Source organism: Cetorhinus maximus, chromosome 17 (genome assembly GCF_964194155.1).
Source record: "Cetorhinus maximus chromosome 17, sCetMax3.hap1.1, whole genome shotgun sequence".
Lineage (NCBI taxonomy): Eukaryota > Metazoa > Chordata > Chondrichthyes > Lamniformes > Cetorhinidae > Cetorhinus > Cetorhinus maximus.
In genome coordinates, this window is record NC_135895.1 from 11,976,016 (window position 1) to 11,990,640 (window position 14,625).

Below are 14,625 nucleotides of genomic sequence, written 5' to 3' on the forward strand. Positions count from 1 at the left end.
AAATATTTCCTGCTCCCATTATTACACTTTACACAGCAGCAACATTGGCAAATGGTCAATCAGGTTATAAGCGCTTTATCAGTTCCTAATAGGAGGCGGCACATTCTGATCTCTCAATCCAACTCAGCCTCCTTTATATTTGCATCAAATGCTGCCCTCCAGCAGAGATCATGGAGGAATAGAGGGGATAAATCGCTCAATTCATTGATATTCTTGGAAAAAGTGGATCTGTGCTGAGGCTAATCCTAACAAGCCATGTTTGGGGGTGTTGGATGGCGGGAAGGGGAGCGGGATGGCATGGGGAATGCTCTATTTCATCGGCTGTATTTTTATATGGCTTTATGCTTATGATTACAGCCCTTTTGTTTAGAGTTTATAAAACCAAAAGCACTCGATAAAACTAGGCTGTAATAGCACAGATGGACAGAAGTCACAGGGTGAATCAATCGTTTCAATTAAAACTGCATTCATTCAACTTTCAGGCTACAAAAGTTAATTGTCCATTTGACATTAAAAAGGGAACAATGAAGAGTTTCACTGTCCATTGATCCCTATAGAAATGTTGGCACTAAAGTCTTCCCTTCTTAGCATCGCCTATCGCTCCCCAAATGTCAAAGACAAACTCATCCGGAAAAGCAAAGTCTCCAAGAGCTTCATCAAGTGCGACAGCAAATTCATCAGGATTTTTCTTGTCCTTTCCCACCTCAACCATGGTCGCAGCTAGGAATAAAAATACAGGTTTTAATAACAACTTGCATTTATATAGCCCCTTTAAAGTACGAAAACATCAATACCACTTCACAGGATGTTAGTTCGGTCACCACCTGACACAGGCTCGGTCTGGCAACTAGGCCCTTCAGGATTCAGCCAATGATGATACCACCAAGCCACTGTTGGTGGCAGACATTGATGAAGTCCCCTCACCCAGAGTACGTTTGGTGCCTTTACTTCCATCAGAGCTCGCTCCAGGTGACAGACAATATGAAGAAATATCAACTTGCCAGTTAGAGGAGGGGCGGTAGGTGATGAGCTTGCTCTGAGCGTTTAACCTGAAGTTCAAGGTTCAGGACTCCCAGAGCCACTCACCTGACTGTGCCCCACCTCGCGAGGTCTAGCCTGCCAGTGGGGTTAAACATATCCAGGGATGGTTATAAAGGAGTCTGCATTGCTGGCTAAGAGCATGATTCTGTGAACATGATTATGTCAGGTTATTCCAAAATTAGACCTCTTGGGAACACACGGGTCAGTTGCACAAGATGGCTGGCTCTTAACACTGTAGCGGTCGAGCAAATCATTGCAGACAATCGGCCCAACTTGACTATAACACGCAGGCCTCCTCCCAAGCTACTTCCTCTAACCCTATCAGCATAACCTTCTAATCCTTTCTTCCTCATGTAGTTATCTAGTTTCCCCTTAAATGAGTCTATGCTTTTCACATCAACTAATCCTTTGTGGTAGCAAATTCCATTTACCTATAATGCAGTGCATAACACAAGGGTGTCAGAGAATCGATCGGGAAATGCAGCATTTTCAGTGAGCATATTAGCATAGTTGTGCCAATGCAGGACAAAAATTAGTATTTCAAAAAGTGGAGGTGGAGGATTCAGGTCACGTAATACAGCTCATTTATCCAGAAAAGGCTTCAAGATCTACCCTTACTTCCACTGCTCATTAGCATGCATGTAGCATCTGATACCTGTTCCAAGCATTTGTCACTCTGAACATCTTCCTAAACATCAGGCCAACATTTGTCTTTTACTTGGTTAGAACCTGTGGCCCCTCGTCTTTTCACAGTTTAAGTCAATAAGCTAAAATATTGCGCGATACTCGAATTGGTCCATTCAAATTGCTCTCCTTGTTTAGGCAGCTCAATATGCACCTTAAATAACCCAGGTTTCGAAGTAGAAAATTTATACTGCTATATGTTTTTCTGCACTAAGTGGACATAGTACAAAATTTCACATTTGCACCCTGAAATCCTAGTGGAACACTAACGCGAGATTGAAAAACATATTTTGCAGGCAGCTATGAGATCGAAGCTTATGAAAAATAATAAACTCACCTAGTTCTGTGTCCCTTATACCCATATAACTTTCTAATAGGTCATCAACTTTACTGATTGCCTTTTCTTCGAATTCGGTGGGCTGTTGATAAAAAACGTTAAAGAATAAAAGTCAGTTGACTACGAACTGTAAGACGATCAACAAATATACCATACAAAAGCAAAGATCCTCACACTCTAATATAAGTTCCTTTTACAACCTCGGGGTGTTCCAAAGCACTTTACAACTAATGAATTATCTTTGAAGTGTGATCTCTATTGTAACATAGTACAGCAGCCAACTTGAGCACAAACAGCAAGGAAATAAATAGCCCCATAATCTGGAAGTGGGAAGGGTTAGGTGTTAGTTGTAGGACAAATGTTTACCAAGGCAGCAGAATTACATACAGGATCGTAGAATCTTGCAGCACAAGAAGCCACTTAACCCATCATGCAAAGCATTCCAGATCCTATCTCACTAAATTAAAAAAAATCTTCAACTCCCCTCTGGCTCTTATGCCAATTATCTTATTTCTGTGTTCTCTGATAATCAACCCTCCTGCCAGTGGAAACGGTTTCTCTCTGTTTACTCTATCAAAGTCTTGATGATTCTGACTATACTAACTCCTGCCACCGACCAGAAAGGTGCCAGGAACAGTTGAGCACGCGCACTCAGCCCACAGTGCGGCCGCCGGCTCACGAGCAACGAGTCCTGACGTCTTCCCGGTCGGTGGCAGGATGGAATTTTTACTCTATTGTTAAGACAGTTTAATAAAGAACCGGCAGGAAAACAGGCCTGGAAAGTGAACTGACACTTCATGCCTCACACCAATTCCACTCTGGGTCGAAAAAGACAACCAGGGGGCTTTGAAAGGGAAACAACTGCATCCACAGAGGGGTTCATGCCCCCACACAGAACATCAACTAATTTGCCACAATCCAAAATAATCAGACCATGAAAATAAACAAAATGTATGAGTAATATATGAGCAAAATATATTGAATACCATTTTTCATCCTCCCAGCATATTAATGCTTTATGCAAAAAGTTCACAAACATCAGTTGATAGATAATGGCGCTCTTAATCCCAGGGTCATTGTTTCAAATCCTGCATGAGGTTTTTTTCCTTAATGTCATATTCAAAATAGTTTTTTTTAATTGATTTTTGCCAAAAAAAAATTACAATCAATTCTCCACCGTCTCAGAGCTCATAGAATCCCATTTACTGAAATTTCCCTGATTATATAATCGTCTATCATTTACTGAAACGTCAGAAGCATTTGTTACGGAGGGTACAGATGCTAAATTACAGGCAAACTATATACAAGTACTTGCAATTTGTTAAGGGCTAAACAGACCTAAAATGGGTAACTTGAATTTTATTGTTTGCCTGTGTCTAGCCAATTTGTTTGTTTTACTACAGCCAGCTAACACTGACACTGTGTGCGTGTGCAGGAAGTGCTCCTCCTAGCGTTGCGACACAAAAAAACAGTTTTATGAATACTTCAAGCTTCTATGCTTCAAGAAGAATTCTCTGGTCTCCCACATAACTAAAGTTCATCATGCCTCATACCATTCTATTAAATCTCCTGTGCACTCTTGCCAAGGCCTTCACATCTTTCATATAGTGTGTTGCCCATAATTGGAGACAAGATTTCGTACTCATTTGTGAAATGTGTTGGGAACAAACAGGAGGTGGGTGGGGGGTGCTGGATGTCTGTCAGTCTGTCCAGAAGCAGAACAGAGAACTTGGTGCTTTCCGTTTCCTGTTCACTGGGTCATCTTAAAGCTGAGATTGGAGTAGTAAAGCTGGAGTTTATTCACGTGCATCATGCCTCAGTGATGTTGATTGGATCTTATGTGCCAGATATCAGCCTGTGAAGATTTTTTTTCTGTCGCTAGCTCAAATAATAAAGCAAAAGCAGGCGCTGGAAATCAGAATTAAAAGCAGAAAATGTTGGAAATACTCAAGGTCTGGCAGCATCTGTAGATATAGAAACAGTTAACATTTCAGATCTGTAACCTTTCATTAGAACTGGGAAAAGTTAGGAACATAATAGGTCTTGGGACCTTCCCTTTTTTGCTTCTTCCCACTTTTCCCCTTTCACTTGCTCAAAATTTTTACCTTTCTAATCTTTCCCAGTTGTAACAAGAGGTCACAGACATGAAATGTTAACCCAGTTTCTCTGCAGGTCGGACAGCATCGGTGGACAGAGCATTTCCATCATTCTCCTTTTTTTATTTCAAAATAAATAAAGTATTTGCTTTAAAAACTGCAGAGGCATCTGGCTCAAAGTGGGTCCCTATTAACAGGTTTCAAACTAGACGATTTAAATTAACACATTAGAAATAAAAGCAGCATGTTCCCCCTCCAAAAAAGAAATTCAATACATTCCTAAAAGAGCAAATTATTTGACCCCGAGCTGAGCTTCTGACTCCATTTCCTCTCCATCACAGACCACTGACTTCCACTTCCTCAGCATTGTCCATCTGTGTCCCTGCCCCAACACATGTGCTGCTGAAACCCCTCACCCTTGCCTTTATTACCCCTAGACTTGACTCTGCCGTCCACCTTGCGCCTTCTATAAACTGGATCACATCCAAAACTCTTGCTACCCATATCCTAACTCATACCAAGTTCTTTTCACCCATCACCCCTTTGCTCGCTGACATACATTAACTCCTGGTTCAGCAATGGCTCAATTTTAAAAGTCTCATCTCGCTTCTAAACCCCTTCATGTCGTCATCCCTTCCTATCCCTCCAAGCTCCTCCTACCCTATCTGCACTCATCTAATTCAGGCCTCTTGCACGTCCCTGACTTTAGTCATTCCACCATTGGTGACCGTGCCTGCAGTTACCTAGACCTTAGGTTCTGCAATTCCTTCCCTAAATTTCTCTGTCTCTAACTCTTTCCTCCCTTATACCCTCACTTTGACAAAACTTTTCATCACCTGTCCTAATATCTCTTTGTGGCTTAATGCCAAATTATATTTGATAATCACTCTTGTAGAGTATAATGAGATGTTTTACTACATTAAAGGTGTTATATAAATGCAAATTGTCGATGTTGCTGCTAATTTAATTCATATTTCCACAGGCTCAGGTATTAGACACAAAGTATACAGGAATTAGCTGAGTGTTATGAGACAGCAGTTGGTAAAGCTGAATTATTTAAAAATCCCAGAGGGAAACTTAAAACGACTGTCATAACCTATATTTTAAGTGGTATGTTTGAGATGCAACTCTAAATTCAGGAATCAGACCACCAGTTCTCGAGAGGTTTTATATTAAACTAAATGAAACATTTTACTAATTTACACAAGTTAAATATATACAAGCGGCTACAAATTACTATCATAACTTTTAACAAATTTCCAAACTAATCTCCATTAAGGCAACAGCAACCCCTAGACTTAACCAAACACCAGGCAATGCATTTTCATTTTACAAATTCAAGATGAGGTTCCTCTCACTTTGGTTCCTGTGGAGACAGTTGTAGGCTTACAGCTACTGTGATCTTACATTGCCTCTGCCCTGCACACACAAAACTGAAGTTATACCTAGCATAGCTCATTGAACGTAAATTCTCATTGTATTACCAGCCTCTTCGAACTCCACCCCTTCTAACAATTAAACCTCTTTCATAGTACAAATGTTATTAGTAATGTAAACAGATTGCTTGGTCTCTGTTAGCTAGGTGCCAGATTTCACCCCACTTCTTGATGCTCTATTCAAAAAATGCAAATGCACTCCACGTCCCTTACATCTCAAAACACCCAGACTAGCTGGCTTTAATCCAATTAAGACACACCCACAAACTAAACCTCTACTTTAAAAGAAAAATATTTTCCAATAAAATTATATACATTAATAGCTTCATGACTGAGGTATAATAGTATTGAAACAGAAATCTTAATAGATGGAAACAGGCTATTTGTCCCCAGCAGATCTATTTTGGTGTTCCTACTCTACCCTCCCATTCTAGATACCACTTTCCACCTTGCCCCCATATCCCACTATACACTTATTCCCCAAGTATGCATCATGCCTCCCTTTAAATGCATCAATGCTATCTGCTTCAACCACTCCATGTAGCAGACAGTTCTTTATTCTCTGCTGTCTGTGTCAAGAAATTTTTCTCAATTATCTGATTTGTTTTTGACAATCTTATATTTACACTGCTTTATTCTGGACTCATTCATATGTGCAAAGAGTTTCACCACATCCATCTTATCAAAGTTTGCTTAATTGTTCTTCACAGTAGGTAGCATACAGACAGTACTCAATCAGCCCACATTTGTAAAACCCAAAACATCTATCGTTAGATGTGATTCCACATTGGACCGCACTAGCTGAACAATCCTTAGTGCACTAATAGCTACACTAACAACCCATTTAAGATAATCAGTCGAGCTCATACGCTTGCTAGAAGCGACGTACATTCATACACAGGAGCCGTTCTCTGCAAACAAAAGGGACATGTTCAAGCTTTGTGCCTTTTTTGAACTACCCAGGAGCTTGGGGAACCTGCAATTCCCCACTGCTTTCTCCAGGTCAATGCCTGGGCTACAGTGTCAGCTTCCCAACCAATCAGCACCCTTTTCTCCTGTCGTATAAATTATTGTCAGCTTTTGAAATTTGGCATTCTTGCATTTGTCCTGATGAGTGCAAGACAAAAAGCTTCAGTAACGTCATGCTGTCTTCAGCAATAATTATAAAGTGCTCCACCAACTTTCCTCTTAGTTTCTCTACTAAAGTGAAGACCCATGTTCTACTGGAAATGGATCTAAAACACAAACTGTTGTCTATTCATTACTAATCAACAATCTCACAGGCTGGCTGACATGAGAAACGGAACAAAAAACTGCCACACGGATACACTACCAGGAGTTTGAGAGGGGTTTAGGCTGAGGCACATATTGGGGCAGGAGAGGGAGAGCTTTACACTATTATGTGTCAGTACAACGCATGACCTGAGAATGCTTAAATCAGTGTTAAAAGTTCCACTCTCCAGGACAAAGAAAGCAACATTTTTATTTGAATGAAATGGATTTGGAACTCTAAATATTTAAACTCTGTTCAGGAACCCATTCATTTCTGCAGTACTTACTAATTCTTCAACAGTTGCAGGTCCCTTTGAACGTAATCGTAGTGTACCTCTCCCTGCGCCAATCTTGCCGTCACCACCAGGTCTTCCTCGTGACCTTGGCTCAATTCCTTCTGACAAGGAAGGAAAAGAAAAATCTAAATTAACTTAAAATATCTCCAAATTTCACAAAATGAGGAAAAACAATTTTAGCTTAAGTCATATTTTCCAAGTAAATTACAGCTATAACAAGTCACAACTCTTCATTCATCTACACGTCATAACACATATAATGTCAAATTATCATATCATAAAAAGGTTTTGTGTAGCATAGAAAGAGAACAGCGACAGAAAAAAAAATCACATTTATATAGAGCCTTTCACGTCCCTAAGACAAAATGCTTCAAAGCCAATTTATTACTTTTGAAGTTAAGTCACTGAAATATAGGGTAAAATGGGAGCCAATTTCCACAGAGCAGGATCCAACAAACAGCAGAGGAGCTGAACAGCCTGAAAGAATGGATAAGGCAGACTTGCATTACTATTCCACCTTAGATTGCCACTCAGAAATGTCTGGCCTAATAATGCAATCGTAGAGAAAAGAAAAGGCTAAGGAGTGATCTAACAGGGTACTTTATGAAATGTTCCGATTAGATATAGAGTTGTTTCCACTTTTGAGAGAGGGCTAGAGACAGGGGAGAGATAAAAACTAGAGTCATAAATTTAAGATGGTCACCAATAAATCCCAAGAAATTCAGAAGAAACTTCTTTAGCCAGAGAATGGTGAGAATGTGGAATTTGCCACAAGTAGTAGCTTAGCCTAATAGCATGGAAACATTTAAGGGCAAGCTAGGTAAGGGTGTGAAGGAGAAAAGAACAAAAGGTTAAGTTAAGATAAGAGGAGGAGGGGTGGGAGCAGGTTCTTGTGGAGCATAAATGCAGCATGCATTAGTCAAGCAAAATGGTCCATTTCTGTTCTATACACTTGATGTAATGCAATATAGTTCGTGTCCTGCCCTTCACTGAAAATATTAGAAAGAAATCACTTCCTTCTAAATTGGAATTTACATTTGACAGAGCAGCTCACATTGTATCCGTTCAAGGAGAACATGATGGAATTCAGACAGGGAGACTGAAGCCATCATCGCTGAGGGAAGCCTTTTGAAGGCAGTGGGAGTGATAGCCCAGTGCCTTCAGAAGAATTACAGCATGTAGTGTTATATCAGCTGAACATTCAATCTCTGATGATCAGGTGAGTTCTGAGGTACAAGCAAAAAACAGGAGACAGAGGAACCGTGTACTGGGTGATCTGGGCAGAATATCATGTTAGGCAGAGATAGATGGGTAGAAGTGTAGTCGCACCTTGATTTATGCTCATTTAAGTTCCGAGATAAAAACAGAAAATGCTGGATAAGCCCAGCCGCCAGGCAGTATCTATAGGGAAACTGAATTAATGTTTCTGGCCAGCGACCTTGCATCAAAACTAGAAGCTCTTGAAGACTCAGTGAATTCAATTGCACAAAATGTCATGGTGTGTTTTGAACCTCTGGATTATTAATCCAGTATCATAACCTGCATTCATATAGTGACCATAAATGTATTGAAACATCTCAAGATGTGTCACAGGAGCATGATCAGTCAATTTGACATTGCCAACCATTGATAAATGGTTATTTCTCAGATTGGAGGAAGACTTGTAGAGGAGTTCCTCAGGTGTCAGTGTTGGGACCCTTGCTCTTCCTGAAATATATTAATGACCTAGACCTGAGGTGTTCAGGGCATGATTTCAAAATTTGAACTTCATACAAAGATTCAAAACGTTGTCAACTGTGATGAGGACAGTCTTGAACTTCAAAAGGACATAAGAGCATAAGAAATAGGAGTAGGCCATTCAGCTCCTCAAGCCTACCCCACCATTCAATAAGTTCATGACTGATCTGTCCCAGGCCTCAACTCCTCTTTTGTGCCAGCTCCTCATAGCCCTCAACTCCCTAATATTTCAAATATTTATCTACCTCCTCTTTAAATACTATGAGATCTAGCTTTCAGAACTCTCTCGGATAGAGAATTCCAAACATTCACCACCCTCAGAGAAGAAATTCCATCACATCTCAGTTTTAAATGAGTGTCCCCTTATTCTGTAACTATGTCCCCCTTGTTCGAGATTCCACCACTAGTGGAAACATCTTCTCAATATCTACCCTGTCAAGCCCTCTCAGAATCTTGTACGTTTCAATAAGATCACCCCTCATTCTTCTAAACTGTAACTATAAAGGTCTAACCTGTTTAGCCGTTCTTGATAAGTCAACCCCTTCATCCCATGAATCAGCCTAGTGAATCTCTTTTGAACTGCCTCCAATGCCAGTATATCCTTTCTTAAATATGGGGACCAAAACTGTACACAGTACTCCAGGTGCAGCCTCACCAACACCCTGTACAGTTGTAACAAGACGTCCCTATTTTTAAACTCCAACCCCCTAGCAATAAAGGTCAAAATTCCATTTGCCTTCTTAATTACTTGCTGCACCTGCATGCTAATCTTTTGTGTTTCATGCACAGATCCCTCTGTGCTGCACTTTTTGGAGTCGCTATTTTTTTGATTCTTGATACCAAAGTGCATGACCTCACTTTCCTACATTAAACTCCATCAGCCAAGCTTTTGCCCACTCACTCAATCTATCTACATCCCCTTGCAGATTCCTTATTTCCTCATCACAACATGCCCTCCCACCTATTTTTGTATCGTCAGTAAATTGGGATACATTACACTCTGCTCCCTCCTCCAACTCATCAATATAGATAGTAAATAATTGAGACCCTGGGACTGATCCTTGTGGCACTCCACTAGTTACGTCTTTCCAACCTGAAAAAAGACCCATTAATCCCGACTCTCTGTCTTGTGTGTGTTAACCAATCCTTGATCCATGTTAATACATTACCCCAATACCATGAGTTCCTATCTTGTGCAATAACTTTTTATGTGGCACCTTATCAAATGCCTTCAGGAAATCCAAATACACAACTACCAATTCCCCCTTATCAACTCTGCTTGTTATATCCTCAAAGAACTGTAGCAAATTTGTCAAACATGGTTTCTCTTTCACAAAACCATGTTGACTCTGTTCGATTGTGTTTAGCTTTTCTAAATGTCCTGCTATTTCTTCCTTAATAATGGACTCTAGCATTTTCCCAACAACAGATGTTTGGCTGACCGGCCTACAGTTTCCTGCTTTTTGTCTCCCTCCCTCCTTTTCATACACCCATACCTCTTGCTGCTTGTTTTTATATTTCTTGCCAAATTACTTTCATAATAAATTTTCTCCCTCTTTATTAGCTTTTTAGTCATCCGCTACTGGTTCCTAAAAAATTCCCAATCCTCTGGCCTACCACTAGTTTTCACCGCTTTGTATGCCTTAGTTTTTGATTGGACACTCTCCATACAATCCATGTTGGTGGATTGGGCAGACAAGTGGCAGATAAAGTTCAATACAGAAAAGTGTGACTCATTTTGGCAGGAAGGACATAGAGACACAGTATAAAATAAAAGGAGAAACTCTAAAGGAGGTGCAGGAACAGAAGGACCTCAGTGTTTATGCACATAGGTCATTGAAGATGGCAGGACATGTTGAGAGAGCAATTAATAAAGCATATATTAACTTAGGCTTTATTAATAATAAACCTCTAATGTGACTACTCTGTTCAAGAAGGGAGGAAGACAAAAAGCAGGAAACTACAGGCCAGTCAGCCTAACATTTGTTGTTGGGAAAATGCTAGAGTCCATCATTAAAGGAAGAAATAGCAGGACATTTAGAAAAGCTTAATGCAATCAAACAGAGTCAACATGGTTTTGTGAAAGAGTAAGGAGGTCATGTCAAAGGCCTCATCTGGAGTACTGTGTCCTGTCCTAGGAACCATACTTGAGGAAAAGTGTGAAAGCATTGGAGAGAATACAGAGGAGATTCACAAGAATGATTCCAGGGGTAAAGAACTGTAGCTATGAGGATAGGTTGGAGAGATTGGGACTCTTTTCCTTGAACAAAAGAAGGCTGAGAATTGAGAGAGATATTCAAGATCCTGAGGGGTGCGGGCAAGATAAATAGTGAGAAACTGTTTCCACTCGAGAGCATCAAGAATTGGAGGGCACAGATTCAAAATAATTGGCAAAAGTAGTAAAAGGTGAGGAAAAATTGTTTCACCCAGAGGGTGGTTGGAGTCTGCAACGAACTTCCTGAGGGCGTGGTGGAGGCAGGTTTGATCGAGTTATTCAAAAGGGAATTGGATTGCTATCTGAAAAGAAGGAATGTGCAAGGTTCAGAGGATAAGGCAGGAGAGTGGGACTAGGTGGAATGCTCTTTCAGAGAGCCAGTGCAGACTTGATGGGTCAAATAGCCTCCTTCTGCACTATAAAGATTTTGACATTCTCTGAAACCAGCAATATCTTTTGATTCCCTTCTCTAGTGACTCTCCACTTGATGATTCCCTTTAGTAACAGATCACCTGCCTGTTTAATCAAATTAGAAAAGAGGCATTTGAGCTGGCAGAACATTGTACATGGCACCACCAAGTGGCCAGATTTGAGTGTCATCACATATCAGTACTGCCTGTCTGATGCACAAGTTCCTTAAGTGCCCTATTGACAGGATATTTTTCTTAAAAGTGATTTGATTGAGGCATAATATTTTATCTGTGCACCTGATAGGGTAGACGGGGATTGGTTTAAAGTTTCATCGAAAGTTGGACTTCCAACAGTGCAGCATGCTCTCAGTACTATAGAGGGAGTGTCAGCCTGGATTTTATGCTCAAGTCTGTGGAATCGGGTTTGAACACATGACTCAGTGAAGAAAATACTACCTACAGTGCCACACAGCAGTCATCTGTAAACCAGATTTATGCAGTTTATAGCTGTTATGTGAATAAGGAGAATAGCGAAGCACGCCATCATCATTCCCAGCCTGTTTTGTTGTAGGAGACAAAGCCAAGGCCTATCAGGTAGCCAGACAAACAAATCAATCCCAGATAGGCTGATGTGCAGTTATTGTGTCTCATTCTGGCCTGACCTCAGCCGCTGTTTACTTTGTGAGCTGCAGGCTTGCAATCAAGGGGTGGCTTCTACCATGGAAGATTTTGACTGCAGCTTCAGATTAACTAAACACCCTGCTCACCAATGGCCAGCTTACAAACGGCAAGAAGTACATCTTTTCTTTCATTTATGGAATGTGGCTTTCGCTGGCTGGGCCAGCATTTATTGCCCATCCCCAGTTGCCCGTGAGGTGGTGGTGAGCTGCCTTCTTCAACTGCTGCAGTCCACGTGGTGTAGGTACACCCACAGTGCTGTTAGGAAGGGAGTTCCAGGATTTTGACCCAGTGACAGTAAAGAAACGGCGATATGTTTCCAAGTCAGGATGGTGAGTGACTTGGAGGGGAACTTCCAGATGGTGGTGTTCCCATGTGTCTGCTGCCCTTGTCCTTCTAGATGGTAAGGTCAGATGACACATGTCAGCCCAAGCCTGGATTTTGTCCAGGTCTTACTGCATTTGGACATGGACTGCTTCAGTATCTGAGTCGTTGCAAATGGTGGTGATCATTGTGCAATCATCAGTGAACATCCCCACTTCTGACCTTATCATCTAGATGGGTTTGGAAGGTGCTATCGAAGGAGCCATGGTGAATTCCTGCAGTGCATCTTGGAGATGATACACACTGTTGCTACTGTGCATCGGTCGTGGGGGAAGTGAATGTTTCTGGATGTGGTGCCAATCAAGCAGGCTGCTTTGTCCTGGACGGTGTCAAGCTTCTTGAGTGTTGTGGGAACATCCAGGCAAATGGGGAGTATTCCATCACACTCCTGACTTGTGCCTTTTAGATGGTAGGCAGGCTTTGCGGAGTCAGAAGGTGAGTTACTCATCGCATGATTCCTAACCTCTGACCTGCTATTCTAGCCACAGTATTTATATGGCTAGTCCAGTTCAATTTCTGGTCAATGGTAACCCCCAGGATGTTGATAGTGGGGGGCTTAGTGATGGTAATGCCATTGAACATCAAGGGGCGGTGGTTGGATTCTCTCGGAGATGGTCATTGCCTGGCACTTGTGTGGTGCAAATGTTACTTGCCAATTGTCAGCCCAAGCCTGGGTATTGTCCAGGTCTTGCTGCATTTGGACATGGACTGAATCAGTATCTGAGGAGTCGCAAATGGCGGTGATCATTGTGCAATCATCAGCAAACACCCCCACTTCTGAGCTTATGATGGAAGCAAGGTCAATGATGAAGCAGCTGAAGATGGTTGGGCCGAGGACACTACCCTGAAGAACTCCTGCAGTGATGTCCTGGAGCTGAGATGACTGACTAACAACCACAACCACTTTCCTTTGTGCTAGGTATGACTCTAACCAGCGGAGAGTTTTTCCCCTAATTCCATCGATTCCAGTTTTGCTAGGGCTCCTTGATGCCACACTTGGTCAAAGCTGCCTTGATGTCAAGGGCAGTCACTCTTATCTCACCTCAGGAGTTCAGCTCTATTGTCCATTTTTGAACCAAGGCAGTAATGAGATCAGGAGCTGAGTGGCCCTGGTGGAACCCAAACTGGGCATCAGTGAGCATTTTATTGCCAGGCAAGTGCCACTTGATAGCACTGTTAATGACCCCTTCCATTACTTCCATGATCGCGAGTAAACTGATGGGGCACTAATAGGTCAGGTTGGATTTGTCCTGCTTTGTGTACAGGACATACCTGGGCAATTTTCCACATAGCCGGGTAGATGCCAGTGTTGCAGTTGTACTGGAACAGTTTGGCAAGGGGCATAGCAAATTCTGGAGCACAAGTCTTCAATAATTTTGCCAGAATATTGTTAGGGTGCATAGCCTTTGCACTATCCAGCGCCTTCAGCCGTTTCTTGATGTCACGTGGAGCGAATTGAATTGGCTGAAGGCTGGCATCTGCCAAGATGGATCATCCACTCGGCACTTCTGGTTGAAGATTGTGGCAAACGCTTCAGCCTTATCTTTTGCACTGATGTGCTGGGCTCCTCCATCATTGAGGATGGGGATATTTGTGGAGTCTCCTCCTCCAGCAAATTGTTTAGTTGTCCACCACCATTCACAACTGGATGTGGCAGGACTGCAGAGCTTAGATCTGATCCATTGGTTGCGAGATCGCTTAGTTCTGTCAATCACTTGCTGCCTGTGCTGTTTGGCACACAAGTGGTGCTGCGTTATAACTTCACCAGGTTGACACCTCATTTTTAGGTATGCCTGGTGCTGTTCCTGTCATGCTCTCCTGCACTCTTCATTGAACCAGGGTTGATCCTCTGGCTTGATGGTAATGGTAGAGTGGGTAGAGTGGATGTGCTGGGCCATGAGGTTACAGATTGTGTTCAAGTACAATTCTGCTGCTGCTGATGGCCCACAGCACCTCATGGATGCCCAGTCTTGAGTTTCTAGACCTGTTCAAAATCTATCCCATTTAGCGCAGTGGTAGTGCCACACAACACGATGGAG

The 14,625-nt window shown here is 41.9% G+C and overlaps 1 protein-coding gene across 3 annotated transcripts in view; it reads right to left on the reverse strand.

Annotated features, from left to right (window-relative positions):
- Positions 1–391: 391 nt before the first annotated feature.
- Positions 392–14,625, reverse strand: part of gipc2 (GIPC PDZ domain containing family, member 2) — a 76,673-nt gene continuing 62,439 nt past the window's right edge. For 2 of the 3 annotated variants that reach the window (XM_078560700.1, XM_078560698.1), the window contains exons 4-6: positions 7,154–7,263; positions 2,063–2,144; positions 392–720 (exon numbers count right to left, since the gene is read on the reverse strand). In XM_078560700.1, coding sequence (XP_078416826.1) covers positions 569–720; positions 2,063–2,144; positions 7,154–7,263 — 344 coding nt within the window. In that variant the 3' untranslated portion in view covers positions 392–568. The remainder of the gene's footprint in view (positions 721–2,062; positions 2,145–7,153; positions 7,264–14,625) is intronic. The other variant, XM_078560699.1, reaches the window with a different exon arrangement.